Below are 21,494 nucleotides of genomic sequence, written 5' to 3' on the forward strand. Positions count from 1 at the left end.
GCTACATATAAGTCCACCGCACTGACAATCGTAAATGAGTTTGAGTCAAAACGTGTGGCGCTGGAAAAGCACAGCCAGTCAGGCAGCATTTGAGAAGCAGGAGAGTCAATGTTCTGGGCATAAGATCTTCATCAGGGATGTGGGGAGGGGGGAGCAAGGGGGCTGAGAGATAAATGGGAGGGGGGTGAGGGGGGTGAAGGTACCTGGGAATGCGATAGGTAGGTGCAGTTGGGGGCTGATGGTGATAGGTTGGAGGTGGGGGATGGAGCAGATAGGTGGGAAGGAAGATGGACAGGTAGGACAGTTCAGGAAGGCAGTGCCGAGTTGGACAGTTGGATCTGGGCTGAGGTGGGTGGAGGGGAGGTTTGGAAACTGGTGAAATCGACATTGATTCGAAGGTCCCAAGGCAGAAGATGAGCTGCCCAGCGTAATTCTTCAATTTGTTGTGCACTCGGGATTACTTAGCAAATGTCTAACATTGGAGATTGTGGGAGGGCTGGATGGGTATGTCCAAGACCCTGCTTGTTCTGAGCAGCAGTAAGAACATGCTGTTTTCTCAGGTCTGCCAGTCTGTTGGCCATACACTGGCACTGACATTCATATAACACGTTACTTACACATGTGAATGACAGAATGTATTTTGGCAGCATGCTGTTAGTGGTGAACAGCGCTCACATACTGTAGCAGCAGGAAACAACTGGCTTCATCTATTGCTCAAAGCTTTCTGTTTTCTTATCCATGTATTTGAATGACGGCCTTAGACCTGTTCATGAGTTTGCCTGATACAGAATGAAGAAATGATCTAATCAGGAAGAATTATCTAATCAGGGATGGCATGGTGGCTCAGTGGTTAGCACTGCTGCCTCACAGCACCAGGGAGCCAGGTTCAATTCCAGCCTTGGGCGACTGTCTGTGTGGAGTTTGCACATTCTCCCTGTGTCTGTGTGGATTTCCTCGGGCTGCTCTGGTTTCCTCCCACATTCCAAAGATGTGCAGGTTAGGGTGAATTGGCCATGCTAAATTGCCCATAGTGTTAGGTGCATTAGTCAGGGGTAAACGTAGAGTTATAGGGGACGGGAATGGGTCTGGGTGGGTGACTCTTTGGAGGGTCAGTGTGAACTTGTTTCCACACTGTAGGGATTCTATGAGAATAGCTGTTATTCTGCACACTGGTTTTGTTGCACCTTACTTCAGCGTCAAGTTTTCACCCTGCACAAATCACTTGTGTCTTCAATAAAGGATAGTCATAGACAGGAAACCGAAGACACACACAAGCAAAGACGATCATAGGTGATCGGAATCTACATTTAGACTGGACAAGCCAACTTAGTTGTGGTGGAAGGACCCTGGAGTGTGCACAAGATAGGTTTTTTAGACCAGCATATTGGGGAACCTACTCATGAGGGTGGGGGGTAAGTTCGTAGAATTGGTGTCCACAGCCCTACTAGTCTGAGAACACCTGATCTCAGAAGCTAAGCAGACTCAAAACTGGTTCGCATTTGGACGGGAGACCGCCTGGGAATACAAAGAGCAGTAAGCTTGCCCTCTTGTGGCGCAGTAAGTCTCCTTACCTCTGGACTGGGAGACCCTTGTTCAAGGAGAAAATGAGGTCTGCAGATGCTGGAGATCAGAGCTGAAAATGTGTTGCTGGAAAAGTGCAGCAGGTCAGGCAGCATCCAAGGAACAGGAGAATCGATGTTTCGGGCATAAGCCCTTCTTCAGAATGAGGAAAGTATGTCCAGCAGGCTAAGATAAAAGGTAGAGAGGAGGGACTGGGGGAGGGGCGTTGGAAATGCGATAGGTGGAAGGAGGTCAAGGCGAGGGTGATAGGCCGGAGTGGGGTGGGGGCGGAGAGGTCAGGAAGAAGATTGCAGGTTAGGAAGGCGGTACTGAGTTCGAGGGATTTGACTGAGACAAGGTGGGGTGAGGGTAAATGAGGAAACTGGAGAAATCTGAGTTCATCCCTCGTGGTTGGAGGGTTCCTAGGCGGAAGATGAGGCGCTCTTCCTCCAACCGTCGTGTTGCTATGGTCTAGCAATGGAGGAGTCCAAGGACCTGCATGTCCTTGGTGGAGTGGGAGGGGGAGTTGAAGTGTTGAGCCACGGGGTGGTTGGGTTGGTTGGTCCAGGTGTCCCAGAGGTGTTCTCTGAAACGTTCCGCAAGTAGGCGGCCTGTCTCGCCTGACCATAGCAACACGACGGTTGGAGGAAGAGCACCTCATCTTCTGCCTAGGAACCCTCCAACCACAAGGGATGAACTCAGATTTCACCAGTTTCCTCATTTCCCCTCCCCCCCACCTTGTCTCAGTCAAATCCCTCGAACTCAGCACCGCCTTCCTAACCTGCAATCTTCTTCCTGACCTCTCCGCCCCTCACCCCACTCCGGCCTATCACCCTCACCTTGACCTCCTTCCACCTATCGCATTTCCAACGCCCCTCCCCCAAGTCCCTCCTCTCTACCTTTTATCTTAGCCTGCTGGACACACTTTCCTCATTCCTGAAGAAGGGCTTATGCCCGAAACGTCGATTCTCCTGTTCCTTGGATGCTGCCTGACCTGCTGCGCTTTTCCAGACCCTTGTTCAAGTCTCACCTGCCCCAGAGGTGTGTAATAACATCTCTGAACAAGTGGATGTGAAAAACAGGTTAAACGAAAAGAAAATCCTAGAATTGGTTTTGTGCAATGGGAAAGGGTTAATTAATAATCTGGGTTGTGAGAGGTCCTTTAGGAAAAAGTCACCATAACATGTTAGAAATCTTTAATGGGATAGAAGATGATGTGGGTCAATCCAAAGCTAAGGTCTAAATCAGAAAGGAAATTACGAAGGTATGACGGATGTGGTGGCTGCGATAGACTGGGGAACCTCATTAAAAGACTAGAACGTTGATAGATAATGGTTAAAATTTAAAGAGTGAAGACATGCATTGCAGCAGTTATACATTCTGATCAGCTGAAAGAACCATTACCTGTCAATGTTCTGGTCTTTTAATGAAGTTACCCAGTCTATCGCAGCCACCACATCCCTCCTATCTTCGCAATTTCCTTTCTGATTTAGACCTTAGCTTTGGATTGACCCACTTTCTCTTCCATTGAAGAATTCTAACATGTTACGGTCACTTTTTCCTAAAGCCCATGCATCCTTTACAAAATAAATTAAGGACAGCATTAGGTCGAAAGTGGAATTATATAAAGCTGCCAGAAAAGTAACAGCCTGACGACTATGAGCAGTTTTGAATTGAGCAAAGAAGGACCAAATCTAAGAGGGGAAAACAAAATAGGCTATGAGTGTGAATTTTCAAAGTAACATAAAAGTAGACTGTAAGAGCTTTGGTCGCATGTACAAAGGAAAGGATCAGTGAACACAAATTCAGGTCCCTTACAATCTGAAACAGGAGAATGGATAATGCAGAACAAGGAACTGGCAGAGTCAATTAAATGTTCTTTGCTCTGCTTTCACAGCTAGAGCAATACATTTCCCTCTGAGCACCACACAATAGGAAGGATGTGAATACGTCAGAGAGTTTGCAGAAGTGATTTACAAGAATGGCTTCAAGGATGAAGAACTGAGTTGATACTGTTCTCTCTCGAAAGAAGAAGGCTAAAAGGAGATCATGGGCAGCCTAGACAGAGTGGGTAGGGAGAAAGCGTTCCTGTTTGTAGAAGTAACAAGAACGAGAGGGCACAGCTGTCATGCTGCAGCCGTACAGGACATTGGTTCGGCCACTTTAAGAATACTGCGTTCAATTCTGGTCTCCTTGCTATAGGGAGCATGTTGTGAAACTTGAAAGGATTCAGAAAAGATTTACAAGGATGTTGCCAAGGTTGGAGGATTTGAGCTATAGGGAAAGGTTGAAGAGGCTGGGGCTGTTTTCCCTGGTTAATTGGAGGCTGAGAGGGGACTTTATAGCGGTTTATAAAATCATAAGGGGCATGATAAGGTGAATAGTTTTTCCCAGGGTAGGGGAGTCCAAAACTAGAGGGCATAGGTTTAAGATGAAAGGGGAAAGATTTGAAAGGGACCTAAGGGGCAACGTTTTCACTCAGAGGGCAGTACGTATATGGAATAAGCTGCCAGAGAAAGTGGCGGAGGCTGGTACAATTACAACATTTAAAAGGCATCTGGATGGGTATATGAATAGGAAGGGTTTGGGGAGATATGGGCCGGGTGCTGGTAAACGAGACTAGGTCAGATTGGGATGTTTGGTGGCATGAATGGGTTTGACGAAAGGTCGGTTTCCGTGCTGTACAACGCTATGACTCAATTTAAAAACAGCAACCGTGAAGCAAGAAAATAGTGTTTTTCCACACAGCGAGTAGGTAGGGTCTGGAACGCATTGCCTGGAAATATGGTGCAGGCCAATGCAGGTTCTATCAAGACATTTATGAGGTACTGGATGATTATTCGAATAGAAATTACGTGCAGGGATATGGGAGAGAAAGAAGGAAATTGGTTGCAAATAATGATACTCATTTAATGAGCTGGTACAGGCAGATGGGCTGAATGGCCTCCTTTTGCACCCTAACACTTCTGTGATTTGATGGACAGAAGGTGACCCAGAAACATTCCCAAATGTTCTTTGGGTCTTTGGGGAAGGAAGAATTGAAGGAGAAATTAACGGGACTGAAAATTGATAAATTCCCAGGGCCTGATAATCCACACCCCAGGATACTAAATGGGTTGGCTATGGAAATGGTGTCATCTTCCAAAACTCTTTAGATTCCAAAGATGTATTTATGGCCTCAGCAGCGAGCCAATGGGCTAGTGATTAAAAATGGGGACTTACAAGCAGTTTAGAAGCTGAGGAAGTTGGGAAGTGAATGGTAAAAAAACGATACCACTGGGTGAAAAGTTTCCTAAGGGCGCAGGCTCGTGCGCAAGTTTAAACTGAAGATGCAGGGCTCTCACATACCGCCAGCTCCTGTTTGATGCTCTCTATCGTTCCCTCGAGCGCCCTGGTACCTCGTGTGGCCTCATCCTCCACAGCTTTCACTGTTTTCAGGAGTGATGTGACATTTGTAACCATCACCTATGGAGAGGGAGGGGAGGGGAGGGAGGAAAACCAGGTCATTGCATTGTCACAAGAACAAGAGGAGGCCATTCAGCCCCCTCGAGCCTGCTCCGCGCTCATTGAGGTATTAAGTGCACCTACCCACCTTGGCTCTGTCACCTTTGTATCCAGCAATCTCAATTTTACTCCTTATAATTGACACTCCCTACATCCTTCCCCCACCCAGTACCTCAAACTCCAAAGGTTTCTGGGAGAGAGACTTCCCAACTTCTATTGTCCTCCTGTGTCAGGGGATAATTCCTCACATTAGCCCTGGATGCCCAGTTTGAAGGTAAATGTCCCACAACAGGAAATCATTTCCCTCAATAGCTTCTTTTAAAAAACATTATCAACCCTTTAATTAGTTCACACACTGCTCCTCTTTGTGCAAAAAAACACAGGCCCGTGGAATACATTCTCATAATTTAGCACTTGTAATTTTTTTTTGAAAACCGTTAAATGATAAAATCAATTCAGGACAAATTACACCATTGTAAGGCTGGTAATTGATGTGGAATTGTGGGTTACACAACCAATATACACAACTGGAGACATTTGTTAGTACCCCACTTTCCCCACTCAGGACCCTCACCCCAGAGTCGCAAAAACCAGCCTACAGTCCCACCCCTCAATTCCACCATCCCATAGTCACACCTCCCACCCCACAGTCTCAATCCCACCATCCCACAATCCCATCCCTCACCTCCCAGTTGAAGCCCTCACCCCACAATCCCACCCCTCAACTCACAATCTCAATCCCACAGTCCCAACCCTCTCCCCACTTCATCAACACTCACCTCCCACCCCACAGTCCCAACCCTCTCCTCACTTCATCAACACTCACCTCCCACCCCACAGTCCCAGCCCTCTCCCCACTTCATCAACACTCACCTCCCACCCCACAGTCACAAGCCTCTCTCCACTCCACCAACACTCGCCCCTCTCACCCAAACTCCTCTCCTAACCAACTCTCACTCCTTCAATTCCTCCCCCTCCTCAAAGTCCCAGCTCTCCCCCCACTAACTCCCACCTTTTCCCTGCTCCATCCCCGAGTCCCCTGGTCCCTGTTTCTGCCCCTTTTGCCCTGTACCTTGGCCGCGCTCTTCAGTTGGTACATCGATGGATCGTCAGCGGGTTTGCCAGCTGCACATTTTGTGGCGCTGATGAGGTCGGTCAAAGCCTTTGCCACATCCTTCACTGCATTGATGAGCACCACCTAAAGACCCACAGACAGTGCCTCAGTTTACCAATAGCTGAACTCTCTCTGTCAACTGAGCAATGATTAATGGTGGATCCCTGAAAACACACAGCGCCTCCTGTTGAACCGGGATCCCAGCTCCATACCTGGTCTGTCTAGATTTATCGTAGAATCCTGACAGTGTTGAAAGAAACCATTCAGTCTACTCCGTCTGCATCTTTGAAAAGCATCCTACCCACCAACCCTATCCCTAACCCTGCATTTCCCATGGCTAACCCACCCAGCCTGCACATCCCTGGACACTATGGGCAATTTAGCATGGCCAATCCACCATAACCTGCACATCTTTGGACTGTGGGAGGAAACCGGGGTACCTGGAGGAAAGCCACACAGACACGGGGGTAATTGCAAAATCCACACTGACAGTTGTCTGAGGCTGGAATCGAACCCGGTTCCCTGGCGCTGGGAGGCAGCAGTGCTAACTACTGATTTACTGTGATTTCAGGTAAATATTGATCAAAATCCTGGGGAGAAATAAAAATCTTGCTCTTGCCCTAACTCTAAACCATGCCCTGGGTCAGTTTACAGGATCTCTGATATCAAACCCAGAGGGCAGGAGTTACATATTTCAAATGAAGGGCAGTCCTGAAGAACTGCACTGAACCATCAGGATCTCTGGAGTAGGACTTGAATCCCTGAACTCCGACCTTAGCGGGGGAGAACTGGGATAGGTTCTACCAACGATGAACTCTAATCTGCTTCCCCTGCAATTCAGGTCGCAAGATCATTGGTTTAGGATAAGGGGTGACAGATTTAAAACAGAGGTAAGGCAGCACGGTGGCCCAGTGGTTAGCACTGCTACCTCACAGAGCCGGGGTCTTGAGATCGATTCCAGCCTCGGGCAGCTATCTGTGAGGAGTTTGCGTGTTTTCCCTGTGTCTGTGTGGGTTTCCTCCCACACTCCAAAGTGCTGGTTAGGTGGATTGGCAATGCTAAATTGTTTATAGTGTCCAGGGATGTGCAGGTTAGGTGGGTTAGCCATGGGAAAATGCAGGGTTACAAGGAATGGGTGGGTTTGGATGGGATGCTCCCTGGATGGTCGGTGTGGACTCAATGGGCTGAATGGCCTGCTTTCACACTGTGGGAATTCTATGAATCACTTCCCTCAAAGGATCTTGAATCGATGGAATTCACTATCCCAGAGGATGGTGGTATTATCGCAGGGCTGTTTATCCACAGACCCAGGTAATGTTCTGGGGACTTGAATTCAATTTTAAAAAATTGGAATTAAGAGTCCAGTAAAGACTGTGAATCCATGATCACTTGTCGGAAAAACCAATCCGTACTTTGAGAAAGGAAACTGCCATCTTTACCTGGTCTGGCCTACATGTGACTCCAGACCTGCAGCAATGTGGTTGACTCTTAACTGCCCTCAGGGCAATGAGGGATGGGCGATACTGGCCTAGCCAGTGACACCCTCATGCTGGTAATGAATTTTAGTAAAGTGCTGGGACACTGATTCAGGACAAGGTAGACGGAGTCTGAATGAGGAATCAGGAGAGTGGAGCTGAGGCCGGGATGAGATTGTATCAAGTCGTAGAGCAGGTTCGATGGGCTGGATGGCCTACTCCTGCTCTCAAGCCTTATGTTTGCCAACCCACATATGTTGTGAGTGAATGGGGTCAGTATCTATTCCCCAGCCATTGAGTGCAGTGACTTGGAGACAGTAAGGGACTGCAGATGCTGGAGGCCAGAGTCAATAGATGTGAAGCTGGGAAAGCACAGCAGGTCAGAGAGCACCCGAGGAGCAGGACAGTCAACATTTCGGACCGAAACCCTTCGTCAGGAGCTGCCGTGTTTTCCGAGCTCCACGTCTATTGCCTGGGGACTCATGTGCGGGTACCTGTGTTTCTGGGTCATTGGAGCCAAGGCTGGCTGCTCCCTGCTTCACCACGTCTGCCAGCTGGGTGATGGTGTTGACCGAGGACTGCGCAGCCTGCGCCAGCTTCTCCTGGCTGGAGGCCGCCCCCGACACCAGGAACTTGGTGTCTTCGACCAGGGCCTTGGCTGTCTTCAGGATGTTCTCCCTGGGGACAGCAAACACAGTTCAGCCAATCAGATTACTCCGTCACGGCAGCAAGGGCTCAAGCAGAAACAGACACCGCGGCACACTGTCCGGCAAGGCCAGAGGGAGGGAGGGAGAGGAGAGAGGGGAGGGGAGGGAAGCGAGGGGAGAGAGGGGAGGGAAGAGAGGGGAGGGGAGAGAGGGAGGAGGGGAGAGAGGGAGGGGAGAGAGGAGGGGACAGGGGAGAGAGGGAGGAGGGGAGAGAGGGAGGGGAGAGAGGAGGGGGGAGAGAGGGGAGAGATGGGGGGAGATGGGGGGAGAGGGAGGGGAAACTGGGGAGGAGAGAGAGGGGAGAGAGGTGCAGAGAGAGGAGGGGAGAGGAGATAGAGGAGGAGAGAGAGGGGAGGGGAGAGGGGAGAGAGGTGCAGAGAGAGGAGGGGAGAGAGGGGAGGGGAGTGAGTGGGGAGGGGAGAGAGGAGGGGACAGAGGAGTGAGGGAGGAGGGGAGAGAGGGAGGGGAGAGAGGAGGGGGGAGAGAGGGGAGAGATGGGGAGAGGGAGGGGAAACTGGGGAGGGGAGAGAGTGGAGAGAGGTGCAGAGAGAGGAGGGGAGAGGAGATAGAGGAGGGGAGAGAGGGGATGGGAGGGAGCGGGGAGGGGAGAGAGGAGTGAGGGGGGAGGAGAGTGAGGGAGGAGGAGAGAGAGGGAGGGGAGGGAGAGGACAAGAGAGAGATGGAAAGAGAGAGGGAATGCGGGAGACAGAGAGAGAGTGCAGGGGAGGGGGGAAGAGAGGGAGGGGCAGAGATGGAGGACAGAAAGAGGGAGGGGAGAGAGAGAGAGGAGGAGAGAAGAGAGAGAGCCATGGCAAGAGAGAGAAATCACGGTCTTTGGTGTTTCAGAGTCCCTAATCTTCTACTATACACCACCATCCCCCAGTCTTTATTGCCATGACTTCTCTCTCCAAGTATTTCCTCCAATTTCCTATGGAACAGTAATTGGAATCTGTCACCATCTCAATATCGGGCAGGGAGAGCACTGGAATGCTGAACCACTCTTTCTATAAACATCCTCCCCTCGTGTCACCCTCTGGTTCTTTCAACAATGAGCCAAAATGAAGTTGAATCTGGTCCATCTAGTTTCTCTACCTGGTCCCAAAATGGATTTCCACCCACCCCCCTACAGCTGTGGATTGTCATGTGCCGTCTCTGTGAGATGCCCTGTACCTTAGCACCAGGGAGGGAATGCATCAAAACATGGCGCAGTGAACTGAGAAGCTGGGAGTTACAAAGCTAAAGGTGACAGGAGCAAGATCGGAATGTGACCTTCAACACCACTGCCCACCCCTCCCAACCCCTACTAATTATTACCACCTCCAGTACGACTGTATTCCTACACTTGGCTGTTCCCTCCTATACGGTCTATTCCCACTCAGAGGCAGCTTTGGTCTGTACTCCATCATGACGTTGCCACTCTCACTCTATTCTAGGCCAGTATACGTTAAGTGCCACACCCCTAGACTGGTATTATCCCTTACACAGAACTGACAGGACCCCTCAGCTCAAATCAAAACTTCTAATTCCCCAATTTCAACTTATTTCACAGGCTGGGAAGATTTGAGTTAAATCCCTGTCTTATGTTCCCACTTAATCCTGACCTCAGTAAGGCAGTGTCTTAAATAGGTCTCAAAGCCACTGTGTTCCCGCTGGGCTGAGTGAGGTTAAAATTTGTAGTGAATATGCAAGAAAACATTTTATTTCCAAATCTGACAAATAGTGTTTACTGAGGACAGCTACTCAACAGCCAAATGGCCTGGACAATGGTGAGCCAAAACAGACCTCCGAATTCTTAGCTATAGAGTCATACAGCACGGAAACTGACACTTTCGGTCCAACCAGTCCATGCCGACCATAATTCCAAACTAAACTAATCCCACCTGCCTGCCCCTGGTCCATGTCCCTCCAAACCTTTCATATTCATGTACTTATCCAAATGCCTTTTAAAATCGTAACTCTGCCAACATCCTTCACTTCCTCTTGAAGTTCATTCCACACACAAACCACTCTCCATGCCCCTTATATCTTTTTTAAAAACTTTTCTCCTCTCACTTTTGAAGTGCGCCCTCTACTCCTGAAATCCCCCGTCCTAGTGAGAAGACCCTCGCCATTCACCTTATCTATGCCCCTCATGATTTTATGAACTTCTATAAGGTCACCCCTCAACCTCCCGCCCTCCAGTGAAAGAAGTCCCAGCCTATTCAGCCTCCATAACTCAAACTCTGGCAACATCCTGGTAAATCTCTTCTGAACCCTCTCCAGTTTAATAATATCCTTCCTGTAACAGGGAGACCAGAACTGGACACAGTGCTCCAGAAGAGGCCTCACCTCTTGTACAAACTCAACATGACATCTCAACCCCTAAAGGGTGGCTGCAAGGAACTGTCGGACACTCGGTGTAATCTCTTTGGGTGTAGGACCATTCAGCGCAGCCACTTTGGCGCGAGCAATTCGGCGCGGCCGGTTTGGCACAGACCCATTTAGGCGCGGAACTGTTTCGCCGCAGCTCATATTTATTCCTTTTCAGGCTTAGTGACAAGCATTAATGAAAGCAATAAAAAGAAAAATAATGTTTATCCTCTTCAGTAAAAATGTTAAAAAGAAAATAAAAATGAAAGAAGTAAGGTAAATACAAAAAAATCTGAAATATGACATTTATTCAAAATCATGGGCAATCCCTTGTGAAGATTCAATGTCACTTCTCTCACTAAATCTTCTTACAAGTGTCTGTATTCTAGCGTCTGCTTCTCTGAATTTCTTCAATTTCATTTTAATGGGTTATATTTTATTTTCATAATAACTACAAACTACTGAATAACTACAAAACAGTTCTGCGCTTAAATGGGTTGCGCCAAACCGGCCGCACCGAATCGCTCGCGCCAAAGTGGCTGTGCCGAATGGTGCCACTCCGAACCTCTTTTGCATTTCCTGTGTCAGCATCTCCAGCTTCCTTGACCCCAAACTCTCCCATCACGTCTCTACAAAGCTAACCGCATTGCAAACTCTTTCCCTCTCTCCTGAAGCTTTGCTGAGTGCACAGCTTTGACCAGGTGTGTTGAGTACCCGCCCACTCCCGCTCTCTCCGACTCCGCGCCTCTGTAAAGCAGGCTTCACTTAGGACGCACGCTCTTGAATCAATTGGCAGCGTGCAGTAGCCGAACAAACTAACCTGTGGTCTGCAAATGACTCGTCGTTCTCCGCATTGAGAGTACCGGCTGTGGCGAACATTATGGTGGTGTCCAGGTCTCCGATGATACCAGACACAGCGCTGGCTGCAGTGATACAGGCCTGTGTGCCCCTGTTACCCGCTTGCAGGGCAGACAGAACCAAGGAGACCTAGCAGGAAGAAAGCTCCATTCAGAATACTGCACCCTCACAGCAAAACCCCACCACTCCACCCAACCTGAGAATCAAACGTGTGGGAGCATTTCAAACAACAGTTGATAAATGAGTTCAGGAGCGGTGAAGGTGAGAATAGATATGGCTCGTAACGTGAGCCTTGAATGACCAGATGTTATGATTAGATTAGATTCCCCTACAGTGTGGAAACAGGCCTTTCGGCCTCACCAGTCCACATTGACCATCCGAAGAGTGACCCACCCAGTCCCATTTCCCTCTGCCGATGTGAATACTGAGTCACAATTAAGTAGAATGAATGGCTTTGAGGTATGTAGGGAAGAGGTGTTGGAAATTCTGGAAAGAGTGAAAATAGATAAGTCCCCTGGGCCTGATGGCATTTATCCTAGGATTCTCTGGGAAGCAGGGGAGGAGATTGCAGAGCCATTGGCTTTGATTTTTATGTCCTCGTTGTCTACAGGAGTAGTGCCAGAAGACTGGAGGCTAGCAAATGTGGTTCCCTTGTTCAAGAAGGGGAGTAGAGATAACCCTAGTAACTATAGGCCGGTGAGTCTCACTTCTGTTGTGGGCAAAATCTTAGAGAGAATTGTAAGGGATAGGATTTATGAACATCTGGATAGGAATAATGTGATCAAGGATAGTCAGCATGGTCTTGTGAAGGGCAGGTCGTGCCTCACAAACCTTATTGAATTCTTTGAGAAGGTGACTAAGGAGGTGGACGAGGGGAAAGCGGTAGATGTGGTGTATATGGATTTTAGTAAGGCGTTTGATAAGGTTCCCCATGGTAGGCTACTTCAAAAAATACGGAGGTATGGCATTGAGGGTGAGTTGGAGGTTTGGATTAGGAATTGGCTGGATGGAAGAAGACAGAGGGTAGTAGTTGATGGTAAAGGTTCATCTTGGAGTGCCATAACTAGCGGTGTTCCGCAAGGATCTGTTTGGGGACCATTGCTGTTTGTCATTTTTATAAATGACCTGGAGGAGGGGCTAGAAGGTTGGGTGAGCAAGTTTGCGGATGATACGAAAGTCGGAGGAGTTGTTGACAGTGAGGAAGGATGTGGCAGGTTACAGCGGGATATAGATAAGCTGCAGAACTGGGCAGAAAGGTGGCAAATGGAGTTCAATGTAGCTAAGTGTGAGGTGATTCACTTTGGTAAGAGTAACAAAAAGATGGGGTACTGGGCTAATGGTCGGATACTTGGTAGTGTGGATGAGCAGAGCGATCTTGGTGTCCATGTACACAGATCTTTGAAAGTTGCCACCCAGGTAAATAGTGCGGTGAAGAAGGCATATGGCGTACTGGCTTTTATTGGTAGAGGAATTGAGTTCCGGAGTTCTGAGATCATGTTGCAGTTGTATCAGACTCTGGTGCAGCTGCATCTGGAGTATTGTGTGCAGTTTTGATCGCCATACTATAGGAAGGATGTGGAGGCACTGGAACGGGTGCAGAGGAGGTTTACCAGGATGTTGCCTGGTATGGTAGGAAGATCGTATGAGGAAAGGCTGAGGCACTTGGGGTTGTTTTCATTGGAGAAAAGAAGGTTTAGGGGTGACTTGATAGAGGTGTACAAGATGATTAGGGGTTTAGATACGGTTGACCGTGAGAACATTTTTCCACGTATGGAGTCAGCTATTACGAGGGGGCATAGCTTTAAATTAAGGGGGGGTAGGTATAGGACAGATGTTAGGGGTAGGTTCTTTACTCAGCGAGTCGTGAGTTCATGGAATGCCCTGCCAGTAGCAGTGGTGGACACTCCCTCTTTATGGGCATTTAAACGGGCATTGGATAGGCATATGGAGGATAGTGGGCTAGTGTAGGTTAGGTGGGCTTGGATCGGCGCAACATCGAGGGCCAAAAGGCCTGTACTGCGCTGTATTCTTCTATGTTCTATGTTCTATGTTCTAATGCACCTAAAAAATGCACTATGGGCAATTTAGCACGTCCAATTCACCTGACCTGCACATCTTTGGACTGTGGGAGGAAACCAGAGCAGCCGGAGGAAACCCACGCAGACATGGGGAGAATGTGCAAACTCCGCACAGACAGTCGTCCGAGGCTGGAATTGAACCTAGGACGCTGGTGCTGTGAGGCAGCAGTGCTAACCACTGAGCCACCGTACTGCCCATGTTATGACCTTGGTCAGAAAGAAAAAGGAAGCATTTGTAAGGTCTAGGAGGATAGGAACTGATGAAGCCCTTTGAAGTATATAAGGAAAGAAGGAAAGAACTTTAATAAGGAATTAGAAGGTCTAAAAGGGGTCATGAAAAGTCATTAGTAAACAGAATTAAGGAGAATTCCAAGGCTATTTATACATATATAAAAAGCAACAGGGTAGCGAGGGAAAGGGTTGGCCCACTCAAGGACAAACAATATGTGGAGCCAGAAGAGGTAGGTGAGGTCCAAAACAAATATTTTGTATCGGTATTCACCAAAGAGAAGGAATTGGTGGAGGATGATATCAGGATAGAGAGAGTTTGGTTTCTGAGCCAAGTTGCTATTAAAAAGGAAGAGGTGTCATCCGTTTTAAAGAGTATTAAGGTAGATAAGTCCCCTGGACCTGATGGGATCTATCCTGGAATAGTGAGGGAGGCAAGAGAACAAATTGCTGGAACATCGATAGACATCTTTGTATCCTCTTTGGCTATAGGTGAGGTCCCAGAGGACTGGAGAATCGCTAATGTGGCCCCATTGTTTAAGAAGAGCAGCAGGGATAATCCAGGAAATTACGTGAGTCTCACATTGGTGGTAGGGAAGTTACTGGAAAAGATTCTTTGGACAATATCTGTACTCATTTAGAAGCAAATGGATCTATTAACCATAGACAGCATGGTTTTGTGCAGGGGAGGTCGTGCCTCACTAACTTGATCGAGTTTTTTTCAGGAGATGACAAAGATGATTGATGAGGGAATAGTGGTTGATTTTATCTACATTGACTTCAGTAAAGCCTTTGACAAGGTCCCTCATGGTAGACTGGTCCAAAAGGTGAAGTCACATGGTATCAGGGGTGAGCTGGCCAGATGGGGGCAGAACTGGCTCAGTCAGTGGTAGCGGTGGAAGGATATTTTTCAGAATGGAGGATTATGACTAGTGGTGTTCCACAGGGATCAGTGCTGGGACCTCTGCTGTTTGTGATCTACATAAATAATTTGGAGGAAAATGTAGCTGGTCTAATCAGTAAGTTTGCAGATGATATAAGGATTGGTGGAGTTGTGGATAGTGAGGTGGATTGTCAGAGGATACAGCAGGATATAGATCAGTTGGAGACATGGGCAGAAAAATGGCAGATGGAGTTTAATCTGGACAAATGTAAGAGGTGATGCATTTTGGAAGGTCAAGTACGTGGAAATTGTACAGTGAATGGTAGAACCCTTAGGGGTATTGATATGCAGAGGGATCTGGGTGGTCAGGTCCACAGATCACTGAAGGTGGCAGCGCAGGTAGATAAGGGAGTAAAAAAAAGCCTATGACATGTTTGCCTTCATTGGAAAGGGCATTGAGTCTAAGGATAGATAAGTTATGCTGCAGCTTTATAGAACTTTAGTTAGGCCACATTTGGAATATTGCGTACAGTTCTGGTCACCACACTACCAGAAGGATGTGCATGTTTTGAAGAGGGTACAGAAAAGGTTTACCAGGATGTTTCCTGGTATGGGGGATTTTAGCTCGGAAGAAAGGTCTGTTTTCACTGGAACGCAGGAGGTTTATAAGATTGTGAATGACATAGAAGCCAGAGTGGAAAGTATGTGGCTTTTTCCCAGGGTGGAGGGGGTCAGTTACTAAGGGACGCAGGTTCAAGGTGCAAGGAGGGAACTTTAAAAGAGATATGTGGGGGATTATTTTCACACAAAGGGTGGTGAGTTCCTGGAACACGTTGCTAAAGGTGGTGGTGGAATCAGATACAATAGCAGCATTCAAGAAGCACCTGGACAAATCCATGAATAGGAAGGGAACAGAGGGATACGGATCCTGTAAGTGAAGACAGTTTTGGTACGGAAGGGTGCAGGCTTGGAGGGCCAAAGGGCCTGTTCCTGTGCTGTATTGTTCTTTGAGCACCAAAAATATCTCTTGTTACAAATTAGTTAGTCAGATATGTCAGTAAAACTGATTACTGTCGCGGCTGTTGTCTCTATCGATCTCAGGAACTCCTGTGATTGAATGAGCTGAGCTTTGGCATCACATCAAGCTGATAGTACGATTTTAAAAGGGGGAGAATCTTGTGGTGTGGTGGGTAGTGCCACTGCCACTGAACTAGAAGCTCTGAGTTCAAGTCCTTGATGGCTAGGAAAGTGGGTTCAAAATGCAATGTGATAGTGCAAACTTCAGAACTTTAATAACCGTTCATGGATTGAAAGAATCAGCAAGAACTCTAGCTGGATTAAACTATTTCCCAAGATGAAAGAGACAAGGACAACTGTTATAAAGGAATTAAAAGCAGCATGTCAGTTGACCATGCCTGGGGCAAAAAGTGTTGAAGCAACATAAGCTAACTTGTCTTAACACAGTGGCTCAGTGGTTAGCACTGCTGCCTCACAGCGCTAGAGACCTGGATTCAATTCCCGCCTTGGGCAACAGTCTGTGTGGAGTTTGCACATTCTCCCCGTGTCTGCATGGGTTTCCTCCCACAGTCCAAAGATGTGCAGGTTAGGTGGATTGGCCATGGGAAATGCAGGGTTACATAGATGGGATGGGTCTGGGTGGGATGTCCTTTGGAGAGTCGGTGTAGAGTCAATGGGCTGAATAGCCTCTTTCTGCACTGTAGAGATTCTATGAACAGCTGCTTGATAACAGGCCGCATTATGCCAGGACAAATGATTGCCCGATGGAAGAACATAAGGAGTTAATGGGAACAGGTAGCCAAATTAAAGGTAGCTTGTGGTAACTTACACACACCAGCAGTCAGACAGGTTGAATGTCAACCCGTAAATTCTTCTAACAAAGCACTGGCATAGAGTGCGTTCAGGAGAGATTCCTCATCAGTTGGACTTGGTGTGGAGTTGGTCCCACAAGGTACATGGGAACAGAAACAGCACGTCTCTAAGTCGTCCTGGGAATGTGACATATTGTATCTGTGGAATTCTTTACCACAGAGGGCTCTGGAGACTGGGTCGTATCCAAAGCTGAGGGTGACGGATGTTTAATCAGGAAGGGAATCAAGGGTTTGGGGAAAAGCAGAAAAGTGGAGTTGAGGATTATCAGACCAGCCATGATCTCATTGAATGGTGGAGCAGGCTTGATGGGCCGAATGGCCTACTTTGGCTCCTATGGCTCATAACTTAACAGGTAGGGTGAATGAAGAGGAACTATTTCTGGTGGCTGTGGAGTCCAAATAGTGGGGGAAGGAGAGGGGGAGGGGGAGAGACAATTTAACAATTAGAGATGGACTTTTCTGCAATTTAATGATACAACACATCTCCACATGAAGGGTAGATGTTTGGAACTCTCTTCCGCAAATACCATTGTTCAGAAGATCCATTGTTGAGTTTAGAATGGTAGATTTGGTGAACCAAAGGTATGGGGTAAAGACAGGTCCATAATGTAAGGTCAGAGATTAAGGGGTGATCTCAATGGATGGTGGAACAGGATTGTGGGCCTAAATCATCTCCTCCGATTCCAATGTTGGTGGCCATCACTGGTTAGTCTGCAGTTCCAATGGGCTCAGGGTTATATGGCATCAGAAGCTAACTGCAATTAGAGCAGCAAGCCTCCTTCAGGGTGGGACAAGGTCTCTCTCTTGGATGGGCCAATGTCTCTGACAAAAATGTCTTCCCAATTTGCATAAAACTGGGGAAAATGAGGCATTGCAGCCCACGTGTTCAAAATGTTTAGTGCTCTTTCTCGGTTTGTTGGAGAAATAGTCTTCTTTCCTGAAAGCTTGGAAGAAGATTTTGTCAGGGGTTTCTTGGGTTAAACCCTTTATATTGGGCAGCTTTCGTTTTTAAAAACGCAGGAGGTGAGCACTGTCACACGAGGGCAAAATGGGAAATAGGAGACTGCTGCTCCCTCACCTTCTCAGTCACAGCACGGGCACACTCGATGAGCTCTCTCTTGGTAAAGCTGTCGGTGGGACTGATCTGCACAGCACCAGCTTTCTGCACCAGGAATATACAGCCGTGACCAAGATCCTGGACTCGGGTCTTAATCTGGAATCCAATCTGCGGAGCAAACAGAGCAGATCGTGACTGAACCCCAAACATTCTCACTCCAGGGAGAGAAAGGAGAGGACAGCAACTGTTAACCTGGGAACTGAAGGAATGAGGCCAGAGACTTGAGTACTGCACAGAAACAGACCCTTCGGTCCATGCCAAACATAATCCCAAACTAAACTGGTCCCACCTGCCTGCTCCCGGCCTGTATCTGCCTAAAATGTTTCCTACTCCTATAATTATCCAAGTGCCTTCAAGGTCAATGCATCTGACTCTTTTGTCTTTATTGATTCATTTTTCTAACAAGCCTGTACAGAGATGTTAGTACACACCTCTGGAGCGGGTGGGACTTGAACCCAGGCCTCCTGCTCCAGGGGTAGGGACACTACCACTGTTCAACAAGAGGCTCCGTGCACCTGACACTTTGTAAACAGTGTTTCAATATTTGCTAGTAGAGGGCATTAATTGACGTTTCACTTTAAGTACACAAGGAGCGATCTAGTGTGTAGTGGTAGTATCCCTACCTCTGAGCCAGCAGATGGGACTTGAGTTCAAGTCCCATCTGCTTTAGAGGTGTGTGGGAACGTCTCTGAATAGGTTGGATTAGAAAATATCCAGAGGCAGGGTGATATTGTCCCTTCCTCTGAGCCAGGAGACCAGGGTTCATATCCCTGTTTGCAGGGGTGCAGTTGTGGTCATTCTGTGCAGTGTTGGTCTCCTAGTCTGAGGAAGGACATTCTGGTTATTGAGGGAGTCCAGCGAAAGTTCACCAGACTGATTCCTGGGATGGCAGGGCTGACAGATGAGGAAAGACTGGATCGACTGGGCTTATACTCACTGGAATTTAGAAAATTGAGTTGGAGGGGATCTCAGAGAAACATAAAATCCTGATGGGACTGGACAGACAAGATGCAGGAAGAACGCTCCCGATGTTGGGGAAATCCAGAAAGAGGGGGTCACAGTCTAAGAATAAGGGGTGGGCCATTCAGGACTGAGATGAAGAAGAATGTCTTCACTCAGAGAGTTGTGAACCTGTGGAATTCTCTCCCATGGGAAGCTGTTAGGACCAGTTTGTTCGATATGTTCAAGAGGGGGCTGGATGTGGCTCTTGTGGCTAAAGGGATGAAGGGGTATGGAGAGAGTGTGGGAGTGGGACACTGAGATTGCATGATCAGCCAACACCATATTGAATGGTGGTGCAGGCCCGAGGGGCCAAATGGCCTACTGCTGAACCTATTTTCTATGTTTCTGTGCTCAGAAGTGTATCATGGCATATCTAAACAGGTTGACTAAAATATTAAGTTCACAGGCTGAATCAGAGGAGCCAGGTTCACGCCCCACCTATCCCAGAGGCTGTGACATAGCATGTGTGAACAGATTATTAAAATAACTTTCGGCACACAGAGGAGCTCTTGTGATACAGTGGTAGTGTTCATACATCTGAGCCACAAGGTCCAGTTTCAAGTCCCACCTGGCATGAAACTGTCCGAACAGGTTGATTAAACTATTTCTCTTTAAAAAAAGACAATAAATGAAACAGGGTGTAAGTTGAGTTAGGAGGTGTATGCTAGTAGTGCTTTATTCTATAAATAAATATATGACTGAGTTTGGCTTGTCATTCTTCAATAACTGGTGTATTGGACTTGACCAGAACCTCTCCCCCCACCCCTCAAAATATTTGAAGAAGGTAGCCTAGACCCTAATGTTTTCTTGTTTATAAGGCAAATGTAATGTCCAGTGTTCCAGATACAATTCGATCGGTCAAACTACTTGACATTAAGCAAAACACAATTTATTTAAACACTACAGTTAAAATACAGCCAAAGAAAGAGGAATTTAGATTAGCTTAACTCTACTGGAAAACTTAACTGAATAACAGATACAGTTACTGTTACTAATTAGCTGTTCCAATATAGTAACATCCCACAAACACACCCTTTGGGCAAAAAGGCATATTCAGAAAAATAGATTTGCTCACGGGTAACCCAGCAGCAGAGAGAACCCCCCTAGCTTCTGGCTGTAACTGAGAGAGGGAAAAGATAGCTTCAACTTCTTTTAAGCCTACAACAGCAACTGCTTAAAGATAAAGCTATAAACTAAAAAGAAAATAGTAGAAATCCTGGTCTGCGAGAGCTGGCCACATCCAGCCAGGCTGCTTCTATTGTTCCAACTTTTTTTAAAAAAAACACCCCAAGGCCCTGTTTACTGCAGTGGTTTTGGTAGACTGCTCAGCACTTCTGCAACTGACAACCTCTTTTCCAAAAAAAATGGACAAAATAACCTCTTAAAGTCATAGCATCGTCACACTGGGAATCCAGAATACAACATCTCAATTCTCCGTTATGTCAGCTGCCACTCTTTTCACCTATTCCCCATTTTACTTCTTTATTTTTCTGATTCTCCTGTATCTCATTCGTACTCACCACCTCACACCTGTCATACGTATACTTGCTCTTCAAGTTGATTTCTACCTCATTTGTCACAAGCAAGCTGTGGATATGTTTGCCCTGCCTTTCTCTTCTGAAGGAACGTACCTTGGCTGTACCTGAATCACCTCTTCTTTGAAGGATTCTGCTCAACTATTGCTTTCTGACTTATGACAGCCTTTCTGACCCAGCTCAGCTCTCCACCAGTTCTTCATGAAGAGAAATTGAGACCAAGGAGAAAACAAGGCTAAGGGGAGAGTTGATAGAACCTTCCAAAATAATTGCAGGTCAGGATGGAGTGGAAAGGGAGAAACTGTTCTCACTCACAAGAGAATTGAGAACCAGAGCACACAGTGTTTTGCAAAACAAGAAAATGTGACATGAGAAAAAAAAACCTTTTTCATTCAGTGAGGAGTTAGGGTCTGGAATGCACTGTCTGGAAATGCGGTGGAGGAAAGTTTGATTCAGGCATTCCAGAGGGTTATTTAAATAGAGACCAAGTACAAGGTTACAGACACAGAGAAGCTCAGGGAGACAGTGCAGACAAGACGGGCTGAAGGGTCTCCTTTGGCCCTGTAACAATTTTGTGATTGGATTTAGAAACAACACAATGTGGCCATAAAGGCGTTTGAATTAAATACATGAAATCTGACAAGTGCAGAGTTACATGTCAACTTGGCTGGTGACATTTGATACAAGTGATAAGCTGCAAAAGCTGGGTGTACTGGTGCCAGGCTAATGTACTGGTAATCCAGCAATGAGCAATCGGCCCAGTGTCAGTGACAGTGACTGTCGGGTCACCATTACAAACCTGACAATGCCTTGGAGAGAGAGTAAATCTGACCATTTTTGGCTTACACTGCACTCCAGAAATTTTCCAGTAGATTGATGATGGAAATCAAGCCTTCAAAGAATACAAATAAAACATCCATATTTTAAAATTTTCTATGGGCCAGGTTTTCCAAAGGGATGGCAACCTCACACAGACTGCCCCTTTTGATCCTTCGAGTTTTTTAAAAATGGGAGGGTGCTCCACATTTTTTGAGAGGAGATATCGAATCCAGACACCTTGAGAAATGTATACCTCCATTCTGACTATCGAGGGAGGGTGAGCTGAAACACAGAGGGATGTGGCAGCATATTAATCACTGGACTCAACTAGTAATCCAGAGGCCTGGACTAAAGATCTGAAATTGTAGGGTTCAAT

General features: G+C 47.1%; 1 protein-coding gene across 4 annotated transcripts in view; it reads right to left on the bottom strand.

The window, feature by feature from the left end:
• The window catches only part of LOC122542439 (talin-2), a 354,392-nt gene that overhangs the window by 44,895 nt on the left and 288,003 nt on the right, over window positions 1-21,494 (bottom strand). For all 4 annotated transcript variants that reach the window (XM_087982138.1, XM_087982135.1, XM_087982136.1 and 1 more), the window contains 5 exons: window positions 17,724-17,870; window positions 11,530-11,696; window positions 8,148-8,331; window positions 6,137-6,262; window positions 4,909-5,025 (listed from right to left, as the gene is read on the bottom strand). In XM_087982138.1, coding sequence (XP_087838264.1) covers window positions 4,909-5,025; window positions 6,137-6,262; window positions 8,148-8,331; window positions 11,530-11,696; window positions 17,724-17,870 — 741 coding nt within the window. The remainder of the gene's footprint in view (window positions 1-4,908; window positions 5,026-6,136; window positions 6,263-8,147; window positions 8,332-11,529; window positions 11,697-17,723; window positions 17,871-21,494) is intronic.

This window comes from Chiloscyllium plagiosum, unplaced genomic scaffold (assembly GCF_037043375.1).
Source record: "Chiloscyllium plagiosum isolate Xiang-an unplaced genomic scaffold, Cpla_swu_hap1 HiC_scaffold_42, whole genome shotgun sequence".
In the NCBI taxonomy this organism is placed as follows: domain Eukaryota; kingdom Metazoa; phylum Chordata; class Chondrichthyes; order Orectolobiformes; family Hemiscylliidae; genus Chiloscyllium; species Chiloscyllium plagiosum.